Raw genomic sequence first — 26875 nt, 5'->3', positions numbered from 1 at the left:
TGCAACATTATTTACCTATCTATGCAACACAAAATTGTGAACAATTTTCTGTAGTGGTTGAAAAATGGCATACAAATATTTATTTCTATGAATAAATTATCTATAAAATAGATAATAATTCACTTGCTATATTAGATTGTTACCCTGCTTTTTTGTTGTGTAATGTACAAAATGGGCCTTAGAGCAGCTTATGGCCCAATCCTAAAGGCCATCGAAAGCAGCAAGCAGCTGTACTTGGAGAGGAACATGAGTATAGTTTTGTTAAGTATTTAACATGCTGACTTTCCTTTATCCACCTCTTTGGCATCTCCAAAACGCAGCATCTCTCTCTCTCTCTCTCTTCAAAACCAGCATCATTCTCCAAAACCAGTGCTATCATACCTGCACAAATACATTGAGGCAAACAGATCAACAGCCCAATCCTATCCACACTTTCCTGGGAGTAAGCCCTATTGACTCTAATGGGACTTACTTCTGAGTAGACATGCATAGGATTGGGCTGTCAGGCTGCAATCCTATGCACACTTTCCTGAGAGTAAGTTGCATTGAAGACAATGGGACTTACTTCTGAGCAGACAAACATAGGATTGTGCTCTGAGCCTGCAAAGTCAAATGTCCTTAAGTTGAGTAATACCTGTACTGACTCAGGCTGCAATCCTATCCACATTTACCTGGGAGTAAGTACCATTTACTATAATGAGACTACAATTTACTATAATGAGACTTACTTTTGAGTAGACATATATAGGACTGGGCTCTCAGGCAACATAAGGTTTTGTGCTAGGCCTGGCCAATCACTCTCCAGCCTAACATACATCACTGGGTAGTTGCAAGGATAAAAAGTGGCATTCACTATATGCTGCTCTTTGGTTCTTGGATTGCAGAAAGGACATTAATGCTAAAATATTTATTATTATTATTATTATAACATTCCAATCCTGTGCGTGTTTATTTCAAAGTTCCCACAGAATTAGCAAGCATTGCCTCCAGTACAGGGTTGTTTGTTAACAAAACTACTGAATGTAGCAGCCTGATCCTAGGCATGCTTTCTGGTAAGTATTGTTAATCGGAGGTGTGGTTAAACAGAAGGTCCGTGAGCCAAATACAGCCCTGGGAAGCAATTTATTCAGCCACCCTTAAAATTGGGCTCTCCCAGCGTGATAATTGGGCTCTGTCGTATCTTGCAAATATAAACAAGATTTGGACATTTTCTCTTCTGTCATTTGCAGCTAATGAGTTTCTATGTGAGAAGCAAGCGCTTATTTCTGGCCATCATCTGCAAAATAACATCCCTTCCTGCCGAATGATGTCACTTCCTGCTGAATGCCATCACTTCCTGTTGATCGGTGGCATTTTCTGCTGAATGAGGGCACCTCCTGTTGATTGATGTCATGTTCTGCTGAATGATGTCACTTCCTCTTGGATGATGGCATGTTCTGCTGAGTGACGTCATTTCCTGCTGAATGACGTCGCACTTCCAGCCCTCAGCAGGCACCATGAAAGCTGTCTTTGGCCCTCTGTATGGAAAGTGTTTGACACCCCTGCTATAACTTGAGTGCATTCAGCTGGATGCAGCCCCAGCTGAGAGCGTCGCATCTGAACCTGAGTTTCCTGCTGCCACGAAAGCGCTGCTGACTTGGCTCTTGGGGATACAGCGTTGGGGATAGACCGGCTTTAACAAAAGAGTTGCTAATGCCTAGAACGGCAGAAGCCTGCACGAATGGCGGCCATGAGCCAATGGCTGCCTTCCATCTTAAATCAGAGTTGCAAATGCCTAGAGCGACACCGCCCGGCACGGATGGCGGCCATGAGCCGACGGCGGCCTTTTTACCGGAAGTTCATGGTCGTTACTCTTTCCGGGTCACGAGCGCGTCGCCATGGTGACTGGTGGTGGCCCAGGGAACATGGCGGCCGAGGTCTCCGCGGCGGCAGGAGAAGCGGCTTCGGCGGCGCCCTTCCTGCGACGTTACGTGGCTCGGCTGGGCGCTCTGCGGCCGGGGCCCGACGCCGGCCAAGCTGCGGGGGGCGAGAGCAGCCGCCGCACCGAGATCCACCTGCTCTTCGACCAGCTCATCTCGGAGACCTGCGGCCCGGGAGGAGCCGCGGCGGCGGCGGAGACGAGGCCTGAGGTGGGGGGGCTGGAGGGGGCCTGGGGGAGGGGGCAGGTCGCCCCCCGCCCCCCGCACACTCCCCGCTTACAGTCATCACGTGTACTTGCGCGTACGTGTGAATGCAGCCTGTACACGTAAGAACCCAAGAACAGCCTAGGCCCGCCCAGTCCAGCTTCCTGCATCCCGCAGTGGCCCAGCCACTGCCTCAGGGAGCGGGCAAGACAAGGTGCCTTGAAGGAGGCCAGGCCAGGCAGCATCACCACATCCTGTGGCAAGGAGTTCCACAGATCAGCCACCGTCTCCCCATTTGCTTCCTATGGAAGGAGAGCCCGCTGGACCAGGCAGAGGCCCAGCTAGACCAGCTTCCTGCCTCTCACAGTGGCCTCAGAAGCCTCGGGGAGCACAGAGGACATCCAGTGACCTCCATCCTGTCACTGTAAATAAATAAATATATTTATATTTATGGTGCTCAGGATGCAGGCGCATATGTGTGTGTGTGTGTATACACAAACATATATATATACACCCACATATATGTATACATACACACTGTATATTTAAACACTGAAGCATCAAATGTATTTGTTAAGCAATTGTGGTACAGCTGTACATAGTTAAAAAGTGGGGGAGGGGGAGAAAGAAAAAAACCAGAAGTTGCTTTGCATATCCATGTGGTTGTATCATATTGTAAACACAAAAAGAAACACTGGATCCCTTATTCAGCGGATAAGGACATAAAAAGTTCCCAGCTGGATCAGGCCAAAGGCCCATCTAGTTCAGCTTCTTGGATCTCACAGTGGCCCTTCAGATGCTTTGGGGAGCACACAAGACAACAAGAGTCCTGCATCCTGGTGCCCTCCCTTGCATCTGGCATTCTGAGGTAGCCTTCTAAAACCAGGAGGTTGCTGATGCCCATCATGACTTATAATCTGTGATGGACTTTTCCTCCAGAAATCCCTTTTAAAGGCATCTAGGAAAGATGCCATCACCACATCCTGTGGCAAAGAGTTCCACAGACTAACTACAGGCTGAGTAAAGAAATATTTTATTTTGTCTGTCCTAACTTTCCCAACACTCAATTTTAGTGGATGTCCCCTGGTACTGGTGTTGTGTGAGAGGGAAAAGAACATCCTTCTATCTACTTGATCCATTCCCTGCATAAATTGCATCCCCTGTGTCTGCACCTCTAATTAAGAGCACAATCCTACCCTGTGCTGGAACAGGCAAGCCAAGAGACTTGTGCTGTATCCGGCGCAGGATAGGGGCCGAAAGTGGCTCAGCCAGAGCTAAGGGGAAACTTTCCTCTTACCTCTGGGTAAGGCACCCTGGCCCCAATGGGTCTTCTTGGACTTGAGGTGGCACAAGTCCAAGGACAGCGGAGAGGTTTGAAGCTGCTCAGAGCTCCCTAGGAATGGGGGTTGGAATCTGGCATAACTACAGGGTCCCAGCCCTGCCTCCTGTTCCCCACCTGCCCTCCCGCCCACCCCTGGTGGACTGTGGTTTGCTTCCAGTTATGCAGAAGTCCACAAAAGCTCATGCTGAAATAATGTAAACAAAACCTGTACAGTGCTCAAACCTTGCTTAATTTATAAATAAATAAATGTTAAACACATTGGCCCATTGACATGAGTGCTCTCTCTCATATGTTTAGGATGGGAGTGATAAGGTGAAATCCATTGGTTGACAAAGTGTGTTGTTCCCTCTGCCCCTCCCAAAAATACATGTGACCCTTCCCTTGCCTTCTCTGAGATATTTTTTCCTGGTGTTGTCAGTGGCAGAATTGCAGAGAAAGAGGTAAGCAAATGAAATAAGTGAATGTCTGGTAGAATTGCATGGGGAAAAACCATGGTAGGGAGGATTAGTGAGAGGGAAAGAATGGGTTGCTAAATTGCAGGGGAAGAACTGAAGGATGGGGAGAATAACCATATAATTATGTGAGGGGGGTGGGGATCAGGGATGAAGACAATGAGGTATCACAGTTGTGGGTGACATTAAGTAAGCTGAAACAGTTCAGGTGTTTGGAACCCTTTAATTTCTCTTCTGGGGTCACTGTCAGAATGATTAAGGAGTATTTTATGAATTGTTATCCTTTTCTTTTTCCTTGTTTTGCTTGGAAGGATGTTTGTGATTTACTGGTCGGAGCTTGTAAACTTGTTCAACTCAATCAAGAGCATCTTGTCAACAAAGTTTGCCAGCTGATTCACCATTTGCTGAACAGATTCCAGGTAAAAAAAGGAGAGAAGATTTCTTTCTTTTTTTCTGACTGAGTGAAGAAGGCAGGGTATCTGCTGTTTTTCTCCTGTCTCTGCTAGTTGTGATCACAAACCTAAATAATTACTGTTGTGGTATTCCTCACATAAGTCTAACAACATCTTGTTGTACTTAGAAAACCCAAAGCCCTTAAGCAGCCTCATTTTTCCCCAGCAATTACTCTAAGTGTTCATTTTACCTATTTACAAAAGCATCGTGCATAGACCTATACTGTGTGCATACAGCTTTGCTGAATGTGAATCTTCCTTCTTGTGATTGTTCTCGTATATCACAATTTAAAAACAAAAGCAACTCAGTTATAGTTGCCAAAGCTTGCACACATTGTAAATGCTGGCAGTTATTTGTTTTCTACCATGAATATTTGAAATTGGGCAGCCATTGGATCTTGAATCCATTTGTCCTTGGCAGAGAATGTTTGTACAATACTTCAAATGTGTTTTCACAGCTGTTTAAGCTAGAAACTGTAGCGAGCTGGCCACCTAGAATTCATCTCCAGCTTTGCTAATATAAGGGCTACTACATTTTTTCTTCGCTCCTGCTCTGTGCTTTACAAGAGATGTGTGTGTTCTAGGTTTTGTATTTTATATTTCCCGGGGGGGAGGGAAGCCATTTTCTCCCAGCAGCCTTTGGTACAATCGAGATCTCTTTTGTACCATGCATGCCCTGATCTAATCCATTCCACGTAATGTCTCTCCAACTCCATCTGTAGGTCTTCTATCAACTGCAAAAGGAGGCCTTTTCATTCCTTTCAGCAGCAATTCCCCTTTCTTCTCCTGCCCCCACGTTCAACATCTAGCCTGACATAATGTGAAATTTGGCAGTTTGCTCACTATTTTGTTATTTGTTGGTCCAAATAAAAATATGCACTACTATTGTGTTTGGATTTTTTTAGTAGACCGATATGGCCACCTTTACGTTTTATAACTAAGATAGCTTCAGTCAGGTCAGTGTTTACCTACTGAAATATTTTCCTGTTCTCAGCAGTGGCAAAATATTGGTTTAAAAATTTATTTCTACAACTGCAGGTTATCGTTGATGAAGAGAGTCTTAAATATCTTCTGCCCTATTTCATCTCTGCACTAAAGCAATGCAGCTCTTGGACACATGTTGAAATTTTGCAGGCCTTGGCAGCTTCTGTTTACAACAATGGACCTAAGTGCCAAAAGGTGAGTTTGAACTGGGAAGGGGGCTGTAACTTTGTGGTAGAGCCCATTATTTGCATTCAGAAGGTCTTAGTTCAATCCTGGCAACTCCAGGTAGGGCTGAAAAAACCCCACGTTTAAAACCTTGCTTCTGCTAGTCAGTGCTAACTACTGAGCTAGATGTTACATCAGTGGAGGGTATCTTCTTATGTTCATAGATGGAACCCTCTTTAGGAGGTTGCTGGAGCCTCGTTCTGATCTTAAGTATTGAAGGTGTGATGTGTGAGTGATGTATTACACAATACTACTGGGCTAGCATGGCAGATATAGAGACAGAGAAACACACCCCACAGCATGTGGGATAGGGATCAGGATCGCTGTAGCAACCTTAGGGTTGTCATGATCTCTGCTTCATGTTTATCTTATGTGTATATGGATATTGGATTTATGGAAATTCTGTCTGAGTTTTCTGAAATTAGGAGATAATTAGCAGTGAATTTTTTTTATTTAGATCTTGCTTGATTGCTTATTTTCCAAGTGTGCAATGACTGTTGTGTGTTTATCTTAGTACCTTCCAAATTTACTGGGGAAAAATGGACTCCTGGTACAGTTCAGTAGCCCAGCTCAGACAGACATCGAACTCAAGAGGGCCGCAGTGCACAGCATGGCAAACCTCTGCCTCAGGTACTAGTTCAGTAACTGAAGTCGCAATCTGACCTTATTTCATAACCTTATGTTAACTTTAAGGCAGGGGCAGGTTACTGCCTAGCCCCGAGGCCCATGGAAGTAAATTGAAAGTTGGAGGGCCTGTGATATATACTGTGGGCCCTCTTTGTCCGTGGGCTTGGCATCCGTGGATTTGAATAGTCGCAAATGCAGACCTGCAGCTGGAGGTCTCGGAACACCTCCCAGATGCGACTGGAAGTGGCTTCCAGATGCATCCGCACATGGCCTCCTCATGCCTTAGAAGTCTCCTGGGTGCAGCTAGAAAGTATTTCTGGTTTGCAGGAAAAACTGGAAGTGGTTTCTAGTCACGTCTTTAGGCATTTTGAGAAAGCCATGAGGCAAAAATGCGACCTCCAGAGAGCCGTCTCCACAGTAAGCAATTGCAGTGCCACATACCGCCACCCCCACAGATTTCATTATCTGTGGAATTTGGTATCCATGGGGAGTTGTGGAGCAGATCCCCCGTGGATGCCACGGGCCTACTATTCAATCAATTTCTAAGCACCTTTAACTGGAAATGAAGTCTCATTCACTGCAGTGGAACTTTTTCTCTGTAACTGTCCTTATAACTGCAGCTTGAATTTCACGCACTAATATAATTATGGAAGAACATATATTTGACCCACAGTCTGCCCTTTTAATCAGATAATTAAATTGCTTAAATATTATCCAAATCTTAGTACAGCTGTCTTTTCCATGTTGAAGGAAGTGTGGCAAAAGCTATTACTTGTAATTAAAGCCTGTATTTATTATTTTTTTGTTCCTTGTTACACACTAGGATTAAAGTGTGAGTAACTAGTAACACACTAGGACTAAAGTAGCCTTAAGAAAGTCTACTCTTTTAATTTTCAGTGCCTCCAATGAAAATGATCCCCCACCAGTAAATCAACTAATGTTATGGTTGACTGATCTACCAGTTTGAAAGGTTGCAGCCCTAGTAATTGGCATGCCAGTTTCATGAACTTGGCATGGTTGATGGTCATGTTGCACTTCAGCCTACATTATTCTTCCTTCAGAACTACTGTGGGATGAAATGTTTAACTTGGCACTTGAAAATGGGTTTAAAGATCTCGGAAACAATTACCTGGATTGGCCGTTTTAATGCTTGTGACATCTTGGCCTCTTCTTTCTTGCCTTTTATGAACCCATGAGTGCTATACATTACTGCTTTGAAGAAATAATTGATGTGTCCTTTGCGTTTCTATGCTTCAGTTACTCAGTAAAATAAAGGGTGGCAGTGAGTGAAACCATTTTGTCTCCAATATTTATCTTGCCTTCTGCTCATGTTTTAGCATCCCTGGGCAACTGCACCTAGAGGATCCTTATAGAGAGCTCTGTTTTCAGACATTCCTCAGTGTGTTACAGTCTTCAAAAGGCTCTGATGTGGATGACATCACCTTTTGCATGGTATGTGCCAGTGGGGTCCTTCTGGAAACTAGGTCTGTCAATTTTTCAAAGCAGGTTTGCAGACAAACCTGTGCCAGTTATCTGGTTGCCTGCAACAAGTAAATAATTTTCTTTAGGCTAGTGGGAGCCCCAAGTACATGCTCTTAGAAGAACAGTGGCTGCATTTTACACCTTAACCTAAGTTATTAAAAGGTGCTCCTACTTTCTTAAATGGCATTTTTTGTAATCCAGTATCTCTGGCAGATGTTTTGTATCCCTTGCCCTTGGTAGTGGTAATCCCTTCATTGGACCAGCTAGGGGTTGAAACTGGAACTTTTGTCTGAAGGAAAGCAAGACCTCTGGTGCAGAGTTGGAACCACCTCTAAGAAGTTTGTTCAAAAGTGGTGTTTATGTGGCAACTCTTCTCAAATGTCATATCCTCTAGTTTAATGTTAAATTGATTTCCTGTGAGGTACTTTTTCCATAAGCCGAAGATTCATGTTTGCCCAAGATAGCGTGCTGATCTTGTGACTCATTCTGGTGAGTTGTTGTAGAAATCTCCCAACTTCTTGTTTGGGAAATCTTTGCATATGAATTTACATCAAATTAGTCTGTGAAACACTTTGTCATAGGATGTGGTGATGGCATCTGGCCTAGATGCCTTTAAAAAGAGATTGGACAAATTTCTGGAGAAAAAGTCCATCACAGATTACAAGCCATGATAAGTATATGCAACCTTGTGGTTTTAGAAGTAGGTTACCTCAGAAGGCCAGATGTAAGGGTGGATAGCAGGATGCAGGTCTCTTGTTGTCTTGTGTACTCCCTGAGATCAGGTGGGCTGCTGTGAGATACACGAAATGGGCCTTTGGCCTGATTCATTGGGCTCTTCTTATGTTCTTATCAACTAAATACTTGACAGTAATTATACCCTGTGCTCTAACATTTTGACCTCAGCAACTGCCAAGATGGTGTGGGCAGCAGTTAATTTTGTTTGTTTGTTTGTTTTTCTCTTGCAGTTATTGCAGAATGCACTGAAAGGAATCCAGTCTCTTTTAAATGGTGGAAAGATGAAACTGACGCAAACGGATCAGCTTGGTTCCCTCCTTGCTGTGTTAAAGGTGATTATTTAGTTTAAAATTGAGATTTTAGCTCTCTCTCATGAAGGTAAATGCAATGGCTGTAATGCGACAAGCTGCACTGGGGGTATGTTTGAACGCAGAAGGCCTCAGTTCAATACTTGGCATCTCCTGGTAGTACTGGGAGACCCCACCTGAAACCCTGGAGAGCTGTTGCCGGTACTGAACTAGATGTGTCAGGTGTCTGGCTTAGCATCAGTTTTCCATGTGCAAATGTAAAACTGCCCTTTGTAGGAGAGACTGCTTTCCCCCTTCCTGCATCCCTTTCTTCCAACATCCTTGTACTCCACTTTGTAGCCTCCTTTTGACTCTCCATAAGCTTCTAGAAGTAGATTTCTGGGTAGTGAAGGGATGCTGCTGTTGATGAAAATAAACTGCTTGCACTGAAAGTGCAGAGAAAGGGCTTCTCTGAATAATATCTTTTGGAAGCTGCCCCAATAGAACAAACAGCATGCAGGATTATCAGGCGATTATAGTATAGCCTCCGCTTTACTTGGTGTATTCACTTTTGGTTGTTGCAATTTTTTAAGAGCCATGCAGTGTGTTTTAGACTTGAGAGTATCAAAGCTGCAAGCATTTCAGATGTATGCTGAAGGAAATCTAACCTGGAACCTGGCAATATCTATTTAGAGAATAAGAAGGGGCAGGGACGATGGAGGATATTGCAAATGTCTACATGTTGCCTCAGAGAAAGAATAGCAATTTTCTGCAACTATTAAGGGAGGCTGCTTGCAGGGGGGGGGGAAGTACTCCTGAAGACTGCCTCCCTCCAGTGAAATAATGTAATTCCAGTGTACGTTTTTGTTGCTGATTCTAGAAATGCATGTTCCACGGACTTCCTGGACTGAACGTAGAAATGCCGGCCATTTTATACCCAGCATTGCTTCCTCAGTATGACAGCAGTGTTTCAGTCCGACAGGAGAAGTCAGAACTGAGCAACTTCAAGCCAGCTGGGGTAAACATTTTCTGTAGACTTTCTCATTTTTATGTCATCTGCATTAAACAATCTAAATTCTGCACCTAAAATAAAGGGAACAAATTTGCATATGCCTGTAGAATTCTGTGTCTTTGTTTAAGAATTTAGAATATTTTCACAAGAACAGAGTCCAGTAAAGCAGAAGGGAAGGGCAGTTATCCATAGGATAAAGATGGATACCCCCAACCTCTCTTGTTTGTGTAATTTACTACAATAATTATAGCTGGAAATAGGCATTTCTTGTCAATTGGGGGGCACAGAGTATTTCACCTCTTAGGAGACTAGCTTGCAGGCATGGGGCAGCCCTTTCTCATAAAGACTTTGTGTGGTGGTTCAGAGCATGAGCTGTGAGCTAAAGGTCCTTGGTTCAAATCCTGCCTCACTAATGAGTGCCCTGGCTGAGCTCTTCCAGATCACTTTCGGCCTCCATCCCTTAACTGTAATATGAGGCTAAATTAGGGGTTCACAAATGTGTCTGGTAGCCTGCCGTGTCTCACTGTTTTCAAATGCCTCAAGAGACTGTCCTTTATGCTTCTTTTATTTCTTTTCTTTTTATGCTGAACCAAATAATAAACAGATTGCAAACCATTTGGTAGCCACTGGTGAGCACCTTTGCTAATCTATTTTATGGGGTTGTTGGGAATAGTGAGCAAATTAAGGCTCTTTGTGCACTTGGAGAAAGCACTGTGCAGTTACAGAATATATACATTATGGTGATTAAACTGTATGTGTGATAGTGGTAATGAGATTCAGCCTGAGGCATTCGAGGCTCAAGCTGTATAGGGCTTTGTTGGTTGGGAAGAGCTCCTTATCGTGTCCAGAAAGCCTAGGGAAGTTGATGTACACGCTGACCATATGTGTTAAATATTTTAATATTTATCAACAGGCCACATCATTGAACGTTTTAAAAAAGTTGTTGGACGGGTCTTCTGTTCTTACTGTAAGAATTCTTTTTCCTTTTGTGTGTGTCCCACTCCAACAGAGCAGGAGGAAAAAACCCAAAGCAAAGCAGAAGATGGATAAGCCAGAGGAAGCGCTAAAAGAAGAGCAAGAATATGACAGAGGAGGGAGAAGAGAGAAACCAAAGTGGCCTGGAAACATGCAGCAAGATCCCAGTCTGGGGGCCCAGAATTGGTCTTCAAAGGAGACTTGCAGTTTGTTCTTGAAGGACAGCTTGCCTTGGCGCAATCATGCATGGAAAAAAATCAGCAGCAGTGACTCAGAGTATTCTGATGCTGAAGGTGGAGCGCAAAACAAAACAAGGTTTGTGATTACCAACACAAAAGGTCTCAGTCCTATCCAACTTCCCAGCACTGATGCAGCTAGTTCAACCTAAGATTGCTTTCTTTGTTCTCCACCTGGGGACCTGTTCCTTGAATTTCTGCACATGGTAACCCTTTTCTGTTTAAAATCCACTGTTCTATGAAGCGTCATACATTCACATGACATAGTATGTGTGTGTTTCAGGTGCAACTCTTATATTAACACCAACATAAATATTTTTGCATTTATAAAAGAAAGTCTCATCCAGGGGGTCATATCCTTTATTGGGTTTGTGCTTCTATTTAGTTCTGTCTTCTGTTATTCATGCAAGGTCTTTCCAAGCTAAAGTTCGCCAGGGGGCTTTAACCTGCTTCCTATCCACTGTGAAATCGATAGAGAAGAAAGTCCTCTACGGCTACTGGCCAGCATTTATTCCAGATGCACCGGGAATCGGGAGTCCCCAGTCTGTGTCCTTGATTACTATTGCTTTAAAAGATCCTTCCCCAAAGGTAAGGGAGTTTGCAGTAGTGAGAACCTTCATTTTTTTTTTAACCTCAATTCAGCAAAGTACTCATTTCAGAATGCCTATCCCTGACCCCTTGAATACCTCACTCAGATGTACTCTGGTAGTTACACCTAAGCTGTTCTTTTGCAACATCTTTCTATTTCAGACTCGTGCCTGTGCTCTCCAAGTTCTTTCTGCCATTTTGGAAGGCTCCAAACAGTTCCTTTGCATTGCCGAGGATGCCACCGATCATAAGAGAGCTTTTACGCCTTTCTCAGTAACAGTTGCCTCCAGCATCCGAGAGCTTCACCGCTGTCTGCTGCTGGCCCTAGTGGCTGAATCCTCTTTTCAGACCCTAACCCAGATAATCAAGGTAAACATTTGCGTAGAGAAATGCCTGTATATTGCAAATGCTTCCAGTTTGCCAGTAAGTGGCCATCTTGTGGGGTTTAATTTTTTTTATTTTATTTACAACACATAGTATTTCTGCCACACTTCGCAGAAGTAGGCAACTTTATTAGAAAAATCTATAAATCCAGTTTTTCTGGTTTAAGACTTGGACTACTCAGGCAGCGTACAGATGCTCATAATCTGTACAGCAGCTCTGTATTGAAATAATTATCCCCAGTCTACAGATACAGTAATGTATCCCATGGGGGATCTGTTTTGGAAAGTGGAGCACTGCGCGAAACAGAGCTGTCCAATAGCAGGAAATGGGAGTTGACTGACAGCTGTTCTAATCAGTGGAGCGGTGCATTCTGTCTGGGCCTGGACAAACAGTGTGTTAATGAATCAGTGCTGAAGGCAGCAACAGTATGAGAGGTATAACTGTAATGAGAGCTGCAGTGTGGAATTCTCCAAGGAGAACATTGGGACGAATTTTGGATAGAAAAAGAAGTTCAGGAGTCAAATTGGCCTGCAGTTTTTTTTACTGCCCCCTCCCCATTGCTGCCACTTATTAACTGGTGTTGTTAACAGCAGTTTTATTGCTGCATGGTTCTTGACTTGCCCAAGGTATTGAGGGCTATGAATTTGGGGGGGGAAAAAAAATTATTCCTGTTGTTTCTGATTGGTTCTTTGCATATTAACAGTGCCTTGCCAACCTGGTATCAAATGTACCATACAGCCGTTTAAAACCTGGACTATTGACAAGAGTATGGAACCAAATAAAGCCGTATATTAGACACAAAGGTATGCATAGTTTCATTAAACTCTCTAAGTATGCGTGTGTGTGCGCATTTGGACAATGGTGCCAGTGTTCTTCCATGTACTAAAGTTTTGTTCTAAGCAACATTGTCTAATAACCCTATCACCTGGAACCCCAGGCAGCCTAGCACATTGCAATTGCTATCAGAGATGCATCTGCCGTCCCTCTCCCTCATGACATCAGAACAGCTCAGCTAGTTACTGCCAGGTGCTTAACCATCATCACTACTATCAAATCCCTAAATTTGTTGCCACACCAGTTTTCTTATCGAGGCATTAGTTTGGAGCAGTCTGGCGTTTAGCTTACTCCAGCTGCAACTCAAATAGTCTTCTCTTAAGTGTATGGCTGTGCAACTGTTACCAAAGCCCCTTGCAGTTTCCCTTTCAGCTCTCTGGAGCTCAAGGATGATGTCATCACCAGGCACTCCACAGCCACCCTTGTACAACTACTGTAGAGCTCTGCGCACTGCAGGTAAAAGTTAAAGGGAACAGTGATACAAATGCTCGGTGTTTTTTTTTTCCTAGATGTGAATGTACGAGTGTCAAGCCTCACACTGCTGGGAGCCATAGTATCAGCTCAAGCTCCTTTGCCAGAAGTGCAGCTCCTTTTGCAGCAGCCCAGTTCTTCAGGACTCTGTGACAGTGGATCAACCACACCCCATCATTCTGGCATGTCTGAATGGCAGGGGAAAGCCCCTCAGGCTCCAGGGGAGCCCCCACTCACTTCGGAGAGCACCCCTGCAGAGCCCTGCTGGCTTGTTCGTCTCTGTATCTCTCTGGTTGTACTCCCCAGGGAAGACTCATATATTGACAGTGATGCTGGCTGCTTAGCGACCGTTAGTGTGTACGAACCATCACCAGTTCGACTGGAGTCCTTGCAGGTATGTAAATGGGCCGGCTAAACGGCTGGCTGGCTTTGAAATTAAAAGCCAGAGTGGGCAAGTCAATTTAAAAATGAGTCTTGTGATACCTTAAAGGGTAATTGATGTATTGTGGCAGAAGCTTCTGTGGTCCAGAATCCATTTCATCCAGTGCAGGTGTGTCCAAACTTTTTGGCAGGAGGGCCACATCATCTCTCTGACACTGTGTGAGGGGCCAGGAAAAAAAGAATTAATTTACATTTCAGATTTGAATAAATTTGCATAAATGACTATATTAGAGATGGAACTTATATGAATGAATGAAGGGCTTGCAACAGCTCAAGGCCTATAAAAGGCCTTGCACAAAGCAAGGTCAGCCGCTGCTGCATCACAAATGTGAAAGAACGAGCGGTGGAGAGAGCCCTTGTCCTACAGCTCACGCAAGAGGTCGAACAGTTGGCTGTCATGCCGAGAGCAGTTGCATCAGGCCAGCAAGTCTCTGGAGGGCCAGAGGCTCATTGGACACTGGGGTCTTCCTAAGGGCCGCATTGGGAGTCCTCAAGGGCTGCAAGTGGCCCCAGGGCCGGGGTTTGGGCACCCCTGATCCAGTGCATGAAGTGCTATCCTCAGTTGGTCTTTCTGTCACACAGCTGTTGCATATTAATAACCTGAACAGAAAAGAGAACAAGCCTTTCCCAGGTTCCCCAAAGCTCAATCTAGTTTGCTTGCAAATGATTCTTTGTTATCACCAGCGACCAGACCAGCTTGCAAACCTGACTCAATATATATCTTTCCCCAACTTTTTCCATCTGCAGGTCTTGACACTCCTTGTTCGGGGCTATTTTGCCGTGTCCCAGAGCTATTTGCTAGAGCTTGGCGAAGTGGCATGCAAGTGCATGGAGGAAACAGATCCTTCTATCCAACTCCATGGGGCAAAAGTAAGAGCATTGATCCTGGCTTTTGCTAAGACACTTTGGTGTGGCAAGGTAGGGAAGGGGTGGATTTTTGAGAGGGAACACAGGCTGCAGCAAATTAGAATATCACTGCATAAAAGCAGGTGTTTTTTCACTTGTGTAATAACAGCTAGTGTAATTTTTTGCTCCTGGCATTATTTTTATTTATTTATAATTCATTTTCATACTGCTCTTCTTCAAGAAGGAGCTCAGGGTGGTGTACATAGATCCTTTCCTCCTTTTGTCCTCACAGCAGCACTGGGAGGCAGGTGAGGCTAAGAGACAGTGACTGGCCCAAGGCCATTCAGGAAGCTTTATGACTGAGCGGGGATTTGAATGTGAATCTTCCAGGTTCAACTCCCAAAACACTACACCATCCAGGCTCATGATTCTGTCAGAGTCTATCCTGGCTTTCAATTCATTAGGCCCCAACAGTGTTGTACACTGCAGTATTGGGGGTGGGGATTAGGGCATGCTAACCATGTGGATGTCAGAATGGGAGGTTATTATTATTATTATTAACAGTATTTATATACCGCTTTTCAACTAAAAGTTCACAAAGCGGTTTACAGAGAAAAATCAAATAACTAAATAGAAAGGTTACTTTCTATTCACAGTTCAACCAGGAGTCTCTTGAGTGTCACTGGGGGTGACAGGTGTTTAGTGTTGGCTCCTTTCAGCTGGTTCCAGATTTCCTTCCTTTTTAGGGTTCCAAAGCAGGGAGGAATAAACAGGTGACTCCCTTCTTGCTCCAATAATAAGAATCATGGTTGGTTCCTCTGTAGTTCTGTAGCCTTAAAGAGACTCAAGATTCCCAAAACTCTTTAACACTTTCTGATACTTCCTTCTAAGACTTAAACTTCCCAGAATTCTTGAATGCTCAAAGGAACCACTTAGCTATTCTGGAAAGAGACGAAAAACTTTGACGCCAAAGACGGGCATGAAAAATAACTTCCGTCTGGGTGCCTACTGATCAGGGATGAACCAAAAAGTTTAAAAAATTTTTTAAGACTTCCAAGTTTTCTTATCTATTTTATAGTGCTGTCCCAAATGAGAAGTTTTATATGCCTCACTGGCCCCCTTTCTGATTGATTTACGCTGAAGTGATATTTCTGGGGCTCACTTTGAGATGCCAGTTTGTTTTCTTGTTTTTGGCAGCTTCTGGACGAGCTTGGGGTAGGAATAGTACAGCAGCACAAGCCAGATTCAGCTGTTCCTGCAGATCAGCGGGTGCCTGTTGCTCTGGTATGTACTTAGTGGCTTCTGTTTTGCAAATGTTGCACTCTAGACTAGGGAGATGCAGAAAACCAAATTTTAGTGTTCACAGACATTCTCAGCAGACATCTAAACAAACTACTGCAGATGATACTACACTAGAAGGAATAATTAGTATCTCAAAAGACAGTAGTAACGTTCTGGGAGACCTTGAGAGTATGGAATACTGGGTTGAAACAAACAAAATGAAATTAACAGAGACAAAAGCAGCATGATTCTATTATATATAACGTACAACCGTATTGGCCTCTGCCTTTCCATTGGACCATTTCAGCGACGTGGAGAGGGGGGATTTGCTGCATGGGTAATAGCCTATCCTCCATACCTACTTTACCCAGGCTTCGCGCACTGGAGAGGACACTGTTCCAGAACCACCATTCAGAGCGTGACACCATAGTCTTCTGAGACTAAAGGATGCCAACAAAGATATAACGCAAATGCCTTTCAGTCTTTTTCTTTCTTTTCCCCCAGTTCCCTTAAAGAGGGAACATATTACAAGCCAAGGCAAAGTTTACAGAAAATTTGTGACAACTGAATTGCATTTTACACAAGCTATACCTATTGAATTTTTTTCTGAATGCCATGTCCTGAAATCCAGAAATTTTGCTGGAGGAGGGTAGTTGCATATACTGATTTAAGGACTGTGCTGGTCCTTGCTCCTATCTTCCTACACACATAGTAACAAAAAGTCTTGCTAAGTATGTAATTGCAGTAAGAATCTTGTCTGTCCTGTAGGTTGTAACATTCTGGACTAGGATGCTGAATGGACCTTTACCTGGTGCACTCCAAAACTCTCAGCATCCAACTCTTCAGACCAGCACTTGCAATGCTCTCTCTTCTATCTTACCAGAAGCCTTCAGTGATCTACCGGTAAGCACATTGCTGTTGGAATTCTTTTGAGGATGAAAAGTTAAAAAGAACCCCAAGTCAATCCTCACTGACTTGGGCAGTAGAAACAGGGATCTACAAACTCACGGGATCTACAAGACACGTGGCACCCTCCAGGACCAGCAGTAATAAAGGGGAAGAAAAGGCAGTATTCCTGGGTAACGTGTTTGTAGCCAGAACTGCATTGGCACCTGTGCCCCTTGAAAGGAAGATGGAATTTAAAATGCACAATATGTGCAAGGAAAACTAAAAATTGTATCATTTACTGAAGTTGGTTGTGCACTGTAGGGTGCTTTTTCTCCAGTATAAATTGTGAAACTAACATTTGCCATTCACCCAGACTGCAGGGTGTGTAATGGGTAGGGGAGTTGTGTAAAATGACTACTATATTATTTACAACAGTTACTGTATTGCAACATTTGTTGGTTATCCCTGAATCTGAACAATACAGTTGTGGCAATAATTGTTAAAGATACAAAGTAAAACCTCAAACATTGCTTTGTATTGATTTAGATGTTATGGGTTGGTTTTTTTTAATGTTTGTACAATATTTTGAGTTTGTCAGGTTAAAAAACAAGATGAATTTGCTGCGCCACTTTTTGAAGGATGATCTCTCTCTCTCTCTCTCTCTCTCTCTCTCTCTCTCTCTCTCTCTCTCCCTCCCCCCCCCCACACCTTGGTTGATTGCAGGATGACAAGCAAATCCTCTGCATTACCATTCTGCTGGGGCTTAATCACAGCGAGAATTCACTGGTGAAAGCAGCAGCTGCCCGTGCACTTGGCGTTTACGTTGTCTTTCCATGTCTTCGGCAGGTCAGAGCTTGATCTCAGTGTCTCTTGTTGCTTTTTGTTGTGCCCAATGTCTTCACTTTTTGTTGGTGGCTGTGACATGGAACCACTAATGTTCTTTAGTGTTATCCAAGCCAACAGTATATCAACGTATAGGGGGGCCTTGCAAATAATTCCAAAAATTACTAGTTAGCTGCATGCATTTAAATCTTTAGGCCAGTGGTTCTCAAACATCTTCGACTAGCAGCTCCCTTGATCTTCTGGGCCATTGGCTGCGGCTCCCCATTAGGGCTACAATTCCATATATTCTATGGGGTGGCAGGTTTTTCATGTGCCTCCCCTGGCTGTTTGCCACTGCTCCCTTGGGGAGTCATGGCTCACAGTTTGGGAATCACTGCTTTAGGTGTTGAGGCAAGTGTCTGGCCCTTGATGCTCCTTTGGCCCAGCTGCCTGCCCTCCCCTCCCCTTCTCAAGCCTGCATTATTAAAGAAGAGAGATGAATGTGGATGTTTGAATAGCAGGCAAAACAATTATTCTGAGAAATGAAATACCTGCTGGGCTATCTTCCAAGGCCCTTTACCTCCTTAGGGTTAGAACTGACATGTCTTTCATTTATTTTCTACTTGGCCTTTCTTCCAACAGTCTCCAAGACAGCATGCAAACAAAAATTAAATATAAGCGAGTCATTTATTCTATAACTTTCTGTCCCACCCTTCAACAAATAATATTTCCAGGCCAGTTCACAAGTTTTAAGAACAACAAAAATCATAAACGCAGAGTGAAATCCAGACGGTTCACTTGAAGCAGCAGGAATAAAACAATCAAATAGGAGAAGCTCATCTGATGTTAAAAGTACCTTGGCAAATAAAAAGGGATTTGCCTAATGTAGAAACAACACTGGCTCAGGCCCTAGTTGAGCGTCCCTGGGGCAGAATTTTGCTTGCCTGTAGCTCAGAGGGAGAACACCTGCTTTGTATGCAGAAGGTTCCAGGCTCAGTCCAGGCTGGAAGCAACCTTAGTCTGAAATGCTGGAGAGCCACTGCCAGTTTGCGTAGACAGTGCTGACAGATTAGTGGTCTAATTCAGAATAAGATGGCTTCGTATGTTCTAATGATAAGTGGGGGTGCCACAACTCAGAAGACCCTCCCCATCAGTTCTTCTCATTCCTTACCTCAGACTGCAGGAGATACCCAGAAAAGAACCTCTGAAGCTCAACTTGGTGCAGAGGCAGGTTGATATGGGAGCAGGCATTGCTCCAGGTATCTGGGTTCCAATCCGTGTATGGTCATGGAGCCACCTTAAACAGACTTCAGTGGAATGACTAGCTGTTAATTGGTTAGGAGGCCATGCCCTCCTGGTTGCTGGTCTAGAAGATAGTAGAACTCAAAGATTCACTTTCAGGCTCCTTTTTGGCTATGGATGTCTTCATTGGGGGTGTGAGGGAATGCCAGTTGCAGGGGAGTGGCAACAAGATGCAAATGTCTTCTCCCTGAGGCATCTGATGGGCCACTGGGAGATACAGGAAGCTGGACTAGATGAGCCCTGGGCCTGATCCAGCAGGGCTCTTCTGATGTTCCCAGTCTGATCTTAGAGTCTTTATCTTTAACACTTTCCAAGCAGACTTGGACTCTGATTTGTAGTCTAGAATTTGTGTATAGGACTTCCAGTTACACATCATCAACTTGGATCCTATACAGATATCTGGGTGGACTGAGGAGGTATTGAATACCTCTTGTATGTTTCAGCTCTAAATTTTATAAGCAGAAGTCTCTCTTGAAAAAACAAACACACCACATACAGGGTGGGCTAGACAGCCTAGCCACTGATGCAGAAGAGTTTAAAAAGATAATTAGCAGTGGCAAGAAAAGAAGAGCCGAGTGTGACACAGAGCAGCAGTTTAGAGCCACAAGGTCACCAGGGAGTACAGAGAAGCAATTAATGTAATGAGAGGGTGTGATTAGTTCAGGCATAAGATTAGTGGGTTGAGGTAATTGCACTTGATTCTAAGTAGCTAGAGCACCAATTAAATGTAAATGTACTCAAAGGCCCTTGTAGCATCAGGAGAGCAGTGGCATTCAGGCACCTTATACAGACTGTTAGTAATTTTATGCTCAAGCAGGGTGATGGGACACACTGGGGAAAAGATTGTGAGATGTCATTTTGTGTAGGAGAAGTCTGACTTTTAAAGCTTAGATGACTTTAAACTGGGATTAGACAAATTTATGGAGGTTACAGTGTATCAGTCACTGTTAGTCAAGGCAACCAAATAGAACCTCTGTGTCCAATGATGGGCTGTTGTTGGCAAAATAGAATGGTGAGCTGGGTAGATTTTTGGGCTGATCTCGCAGGGCTGCCCTTTACAGTATCTGTAGGATTTAGTATTATAGTGAAGGTTGAACAGTTTGACCAATGTCAGGCAGACATGGGGTGAGAGCAGCTCTTCTTATGGCCCCAGGAGGAGCTCCGTAACTCTTCTGGCTGTCTCAGCTCCTCAGTGATATCAGGCAACTGAGCCAGTCCTTGCTGACTGTTTTTATCCCACAGCCATAATTACGTTGAATAAGGTGATATAATTGTTACCAGGCTCCTGGGCATTATGGTCTGTTATACTGTTTTTATATTATGATGCATGTTGTATAGAATGTGTGGGTGAGTGTGTAGAGTTTGACTGTTGGAATTGTTGTATATATTTATGCTTGTATCTCAAAGGTGCATAAAGGACAATAAAGTTACTACTGCTACTGCTACTATTGACACCATCACCATCTTGGTGTGTTGCAGGATGGGCCCAGTCTACACTTCTGGCAGAATGGCTTATATTACCTCAGATTAGCTGGGGAGGGTGCTCACTTTTTTGTTAGGATCACCAACATGGATAATAATTTAAACATAGCAGGGTGTAGGCTGGGCAAGCCCTGCTCTCTCTCTCTCTCTCTCTCTCTCTCTCTCAGCTTACAAGTACATTTTTTCCTAAAATGGGGGGGGCATTCAATAACGGTATGTCACCTGCAGTCTGAGATACATAGGGAGCTTCATTTTATCAAGTCAAACCATTGGTCCATGTAGCCCAGTCTAGTCTCCACTTATATGGAAGTGGCTTTCCAGAATTTCAGAGTCTTTTTCCAGTCTGGCCTGGAGATGCTGGTATTGAGTCCGAGACCTTCCACATGCATAGCAGCTGTTCTAAGACTGAGCTATAGCTCTTCCCCAAGGGGTGTTGCTTCCCTTTGGGAACTCTTGCCCTCAGGTTTTTTATGCCACATGTCTGTTGTGCACATATCCATCCCATCACAAGGGAGCAATTACTTTTCTGTTCCACCACTTCATTGTGTTACATGTGTAATCTAAGTCACATTGTCACCCAAAAGCGAGATTCTTGGTGTGTAGAGTGTGGCATTAAAATAACACGATCATAACTGATTTCTGTCCTTAGGATGTGATGTTTGTGGCTGACACAGCCAATGCAGTCCTGAGTTCACTCTGTGACAGTTCTCCGAATGTCCGTGCCAAAGCAGCCTGGTCCTTGGGAAACCTGACAGACACTCTGATCATCAACATGTAGGTACAGCTCCTGGGGCTCAGCTGTATATGTGAGTAAAAACATGATGAATGCTTAACTGTTTTTCTTGCTATAATTCTGATTTGTTGTCGCCTCTTGTGGAGAGCAGGGAGCTAATGGGGCAGAGTTTCCAGGATGAATTCTCAGATGTGCTGCTGCTGAAAATGTTACGGTCAGCAACTGAGGCATCGAAGGACAAGGACAAGGCATGTACATTCAGATCTGCTCTTGTTTGGGTTACGTGGTGGGCTTGTGTGCAGCTGTCGGATCCAGTTCGCCCACTGGTCCCTGTTGTCTCCGCTGACTGGCACTGGTCTCTAGGACTTTGATGGTGAGAGAGGGAGGGAAAAATTGTCACCAGCCTCACCCGGAGATGCAGGGATTAGACCAAAACTTTCTACGTGCAGAGCCCTGGGAAGCCTCTACTTAAAATTTGTTGTGTGAGAGTGAAAATATTGGAGTGTCGGGAATTATCTTTACCCAGGGCAGGGAGAGAGGTGCTTTCAGAGTCTGCTGGCAAAACCTCTGATGATACACAGAAGCATGGATGTGTAACAGCATCAATTTAGCCACTTTATCAGAACCAGCAAAGAAGCATTTCCTAATTACAGTGAACTGTAAAGGACAGTGAAGCCAGAATTATGGCTACCCTGGGTTGCAGGTGTGGACCTTGATTTATGCTATGAATGAAGGTGTGTCTTGGAAAGTAAGTGCAGGTACCTTTTTCTTCAGGAGCTCCAATTCTCCAGGTTGGATGCTATAGGAGAGCAGCAAACTGCCCTATAGACAAGCCTGGAGGTGGTTGCCATTTTTTAAAATTAATTACATTTCTATTTTGCCATTTCCTCAAGAAGCTTTGGGTGCCATACCTGGTTGTCCCTGTCTTTTTACAGTCACAACAACCCTATGAGGTAGGTTAATTTGAGAGAGTGACTGGCATGAGGCTAGCCAGAGAGCTTCATGACTGAGTAGGGATTTGAGCCAAGTTAATCACTACTCCACACTGGCTCTCTTCTGTATGCTCTCTTGCCACAAGGTGGCAGATTGACTGACTTTTAACTGCTATACTTCCACCCTTTTTCCACATTGTTCCCAGCAGAATACATGATCCACCTTCCCACTTTGTAGTCTCAATAACCTTGTGAGGTAGGTTAGATTCGAGAGAGAATGATTGACCCAAGGTTACCGTGATCTTTGTGGCTGAGTGGGGATTTGAATCTGGAGCTTCACCCGTTGTTAGTTTAGTGCTCTATCTACTTCACAGCCCTGGCCCATGGTATCTACGGGGGATCTGTTCCAGGACCCTCCACAAATAATGAAATCCATATGAGGGCTGCCATAAGTGCCTTCCAGTCGCATCCAGGAGGTTCTTTGAGGCCCTCCGGACATGGGCTCAATATCTGCAGATATTCAGTTGCGTAGATGCTGAGCTTATGGATACGGAGGGCCCACTGTGTAGGTATTTCAGCAGTAGGGCTGTGGCCGTCTGATGGTCTTTGAAGATTGCCTTCTCTGATAACACTGCAGCTGAGTCATGGCTAGGGTGGGGGTGGGGAATAGAACAAACAGGCTATGAAAAGAAGTAGAGAGTGCTGCAGCAACTGCATTTGTAATCTGCTTCTACCTTTCAGTGATCTTGGAACCCTGTGATCCACTTTTCTGGGATCTTTCCCACTGCCTTGTTCTTATCCCATAAGTGCCCATCCCAGTTTAAGAAACAGACTTAAGCTGTTCTCCAGATCAGGCGTAATTTTTCTTACCAGCCACAAAATTTCACAATCTCTTGTAGGTGAAAAGCAACGTTGTCCGTGCCTTAGGAAACGTCCTTCATTTTCTCCAGCCATCCCATATAGGCAACCCCAGGTTTAGTGAACCCATTGAAGAAGCCATCCAGGCCCTGATCTCTACAGTGCAGAGTGAAGCCACAATGAAGGCACGCTGGAATGCTTGCTACGCACTTGGAAATGTTTTTAAAAACCCTGCATTGCCACTGGGTAAGTAGAAGGGGTTGCTGTCTCTGTGCTTCTTGCTCATCTTTGAAGAGATATGCTAACATGAAGCACAGGGTTGTGTGTCGCACACACTCTCGTAATAACTCTCCTGATCTTGTCTTTTCTGGACCATGTTCTATAGGAGAAGCCCCGTGGACAGCCCTAGCCTATAATGCCCTTACCTCGGTGGTAAAATCCTGCAAGAATTTCAAGGTCCGCATCAAGTCGGCTGCAGCCCTCTCCATACCAGGCAAAAGGAAGTGTTATGGGACTCCTGCGCAGTACTCCCTGATCTGGAATGCATTGATCATAGCCTTGCAGAGGAGTGAAGACACTGAGGACTTTTTAGAGTTTAAATACAGCGCCAGCCTACGGACTCAGCTTTGTTATGCTCTGCTTCACTTGCTGAGCCTGGCAGATGAGATGGACCTGCCGGCCATTGGGGCCACAGTGGCTGAGCATGGCCAAGTGATTGGATCCTATATGTTGCAATATATGAAATCAAGAGTTGAGGATGAGGAATCGGGAATAGGGGAGAATTTTCTGGAAAGAGACTCAATCCTGAAAAGGGCCATTGAACACCTGCGCAGTATTGAAGAACTGTCGGGAGGATGTCCAATGAAAAGGGGGGCAGTGGCTTATCTAGAAGACATCTTGGAAACCCACAATGGTTCCACAGCACTTGCAGAAGCTTAAGGGGAGTGGAGTAAGCAGAGAGCAAAGCAAGCTTTCATTTTATATTAGGTGCCCCCCAAAATCCTTAACAGTATGACTGTTGGGGTGTGGACTTGCCTCGTTAGGGCAAGGGGCCTTGCCTCCGCCTTGTGTGGTCCCCATGCAGGGCTGCACAGCCCTGCTTGGCCTGGAGACCGCCTCTGTGGCCAAGCAAACCTGGAAGAGCCAGCTGGTGATCACTGGCTCACAAAGCCTACTGGCACTATCTTGCTGGGGAATACCAGCACATGGACCAAGGGCTGGCGGACCCAGGCACTGCTGCATCACAGAACACCCAGGCCTGGCTCTCATGCTGAGGGACCCTATCAAGTGAGACATGCTCAGTGGTGCACCCATTCAGGCGGCCATGAGGAGTGGGCAGAATGAAGAACTGGGAGGCAGGAAGAGCAGGCCCCTTTTTGGAGCTGTGGCAGCCAGTGGGCAGGGGCCAGACCAATTTGGATATGCCAGTATTTATACTGGGACCAGAGGCTAATGAGGTTGCATACCCTGGAGGCTCTGTCCACATCCCAGAAGCCCAGACAGAGAGGCTGACTCAAAGAGGAAGAGTGCAGCAGCCTCCTGCCCCAAGAATTGTCTGAGGCCTTCTGGCATTACCCAGCCTCGCCGGGCTTGCCCTAGCTGGCATGGCTTAGGCCTCACTACCCCTAGGATGACTTCTCATCCCCAGGCTCCATGAGGCTGTGCCAAAGGACAGGGCAGACAATGACATTGCCGTAAGACTTTCTGAAAGCTCTGTCTTGGTTGCTGTGGCCCCACAGATCAAGTGAGACAAATCCCTTTCTGTGGCTCCAGCTAGCATTGAAAATGTCAGGGCAGATGATCAGCTTGTGGAAAAAAAAACACTTTTACACTAGCTTGTACGTATTTCTAAAAGTAGAGTTAATTGCCCACAGTCTCATTCTTTATCACAGCAGAGGAGTAAATTTTTGAATGAGAGAGGTACAACTCATTCCAGAATCCCTATCACCATTGTAGAAAATGAGCATACCATTTTCAGTGTTTTTTTCTAGTAATTCCAGAATGCAGGCTGCAAGTATAGATCTGTTCCCGACTGCCACTAGAAATCCCTGAAAATATATAAATTGTGTGGCAGAAGAACTTCCCACATTTCTCCATTCTCTTGCAGGCATGGCTGATCCCGTTTTCAGGGTCACAGAGTCCTGATTTGCCCCCTCAAGTGGCAAACCCGAGGCTGACTCGGTTGCCCTTCAGTTCCATCGCATCCACACCCATCTCTTCCATCACGCATGTAGTTTGGCTTGCTCTCTGCTGAAACAATAGCTACTGATGTAAGGCAGGTTTTATGTCTCCTGTATCCAAGGCATTTTTCAGAATTCTCTAGAAATCATGGTGTGACAAACTAGGCTTCAATTTTAGGCATTGCACCAAACCATGGCTAGGGAAATTTGACTCTGGTTTGGCATGATTTCTGAATTAATCAGCTGGGTGTTGCAGTCACCTGGCAGACCAGCACTGGAGATCTTGATTTGGGCTTGCGTAGTTTGTGCTACCTGCAGTTTGGTGTAATGTGTGAATTGACAAACCTTCAGTATGACTGTTGTTCCATCTCCAGAATCTTGTTACATTAAGGAGTTGGAAATGAACTAATGTGTGCTGAAAGGGCAGAAAATGAAAGCAGGCAAGCTCCTTTTAAACCACGGGTTTACATATTAGAATATTTGGAAGCTCAAATCTCAGTGCAGGTTCTAGTTAGTGCAAACTATGCCTTGGTGTAATGTTTGAATTGAGCATTAATGTATCCAGTTTCAGCTGTCCGTCTTATGGAAATCATGTTAGTTTGTATATTGCCAATTTGTCTTTCTCAGATCTTTATGTAATTTCTGTCTTACCAGAATGCCTTATTGAATTAACAGTTTCTGCGATAACACCTCCTTGCTGCTTTTGTTCTGAGCCTAGAACAGATATGTCTAAGTAACACTTGACAACACAAGAGAATATTTTTCCCCCTCTCTTTCTATTATCTAAACTTGAAGATGTTCAGGTGATTAACATCATGCACCTAGCATTCTAGCTGCCCTAAACAGCATTTTCTCACTTGAAAGGGTGTCAAAGTTAGCAAGACTGAGAAGGAATTATAAATTCTCCTGAATTCCATTTTGCTTAGCTGTGCAAAATATGTTCATTTCTGAAGGGTCTTCCTTTTAACAGTGGCATCGCTAGGAGGGTGCGGGGGGTGCAGGCCACACCAGGTGACGCGCCAGGGGGTGATGTTCCCTGGGGGGTGATGTGCTAAAATTGTGGCTTTAGGAGCTATCCCTATGGAAAGTGAAAGTGAGTGGTATCGCGTGTTTACTCGCGAGTAGGCGTACTTGCCATAGTCTTTTGGAAAGGGCAGGCTGAGAGGAATCCAACAACACAGAATGGTCCTGATCCAATGAATACAGCCCCCCAAAAACACCTGAGAAGGTCCCTCCCTCTCATCTGCGAGTCTATTGAGCCCCAAACGAAGCCATGTGGCTGCATTTACTTGCGAGTAGGCAGATGGCCTTGGCTGGTTGTCAGGCCAGGCAAAGGGGAATGTGAGGACACCAGAAGGGTCCCGATCCAATAGAGCTGGAGTGCAACAAATGTCCAGAGGCAGCCTCTCCCCCCACCCCACTAAAAAGGACAAAAAAGAGGCTTCAACTGGTAAGGGGAAAGTTTTCTATTTTGCACTTGCAAAGCCAGGTGGGTCCTTATCTTGATATGCCTGAAATAGAAGAACTTTAAACTGGGCACTGGGGAGGGCTGGAAATCTCACTGATTCTTGGGGGGGGGGGGATGTTATTGCAGGCAGGCTACAGAGTAAGCCCCATTGACCACTATGGGACTTACTTCAGAGTAGACATGCATAGGATTGGGCTCACAGACTGCAATTCTACCCACACTTTCCTGAGAGTAAGCCCCATTGACCACTATGGGACTTATTTCAGAGTAGATTCACTTGGTAGAACAGGACTAGCTGCCCCTTATTTATTTCTTTTATTTTAATTTAATTATTTATTTTAATTTGCTTGATGATGTCACTTCTGGCCATGACATCACTTCTGGTGGGTCCTGACAGATTCTCATTCTAAAAGTGGGTCCCGGTGACACGCAG

General features: G+C 44.6%; 1 protein-coding gene across 1 annotated transcript; it reads left to right on the top strand.

Annotated features, from left to right (window-relative positions):
* Window positions 1-1901: 1901 nt before the first annotated feature.
* Window positions 1902-25695, top strand: HEATR6 (HEAT repeat containing 6). The gene is made up of 20 exons (XM_066636182.1): window positions 1902-2129; window positions 4229-4336; window positions 5408-5548; window positions 6093-6208; window positions 7543-7657; window positions 8653-8754; window positions 9590-9727; window positions 10731-11011; window positions 11343-11520; window positions 11683-11889; window positions 12608-12707; window positions 13248-13603; window positions 14398-14520; window positions 15694-15780; window positions 16546-16680; window positions 17389-17511; window positions 20921-21045; window positions 21156-21252; window positions 22836-23040; window positions 23180-25695. Exons 1-20 carry the CDS (start codon window positions 1905-1907, stop codon window positions 23731-23733), a joined length of 3516 nt encoding a protein of 1171 aa, XP_066492279.1. The 5' UTR covers window positions 1902-1904; the 3' UTR covers window positions 23734-25695.
* The last annotated feature ends 1180 nt before the right edge of the window (window positions 25696-26875 follow it).

Source organism: Tiliqua scincoides, chromosome 8 (assembly GCF_035046505.1).
Source record: "Tiliqua scincoides isolate rTilSci1 chromosome 8, rTilSci1.hap2, whole genome shotgun sequence".
In the NCBI taxonomy this organism is placed as follows: domain Eukaryota; kingdom Metazoa; phylum Chordata; class Lepidosauria; order Squamata; family Scincidae; genus Tiliqua; species Tiliqua scincoides.
Note: the sequence above shows the minus strand (reverse complement) of the source record. Positions and strands in the feature narration are given on the sequence as shown.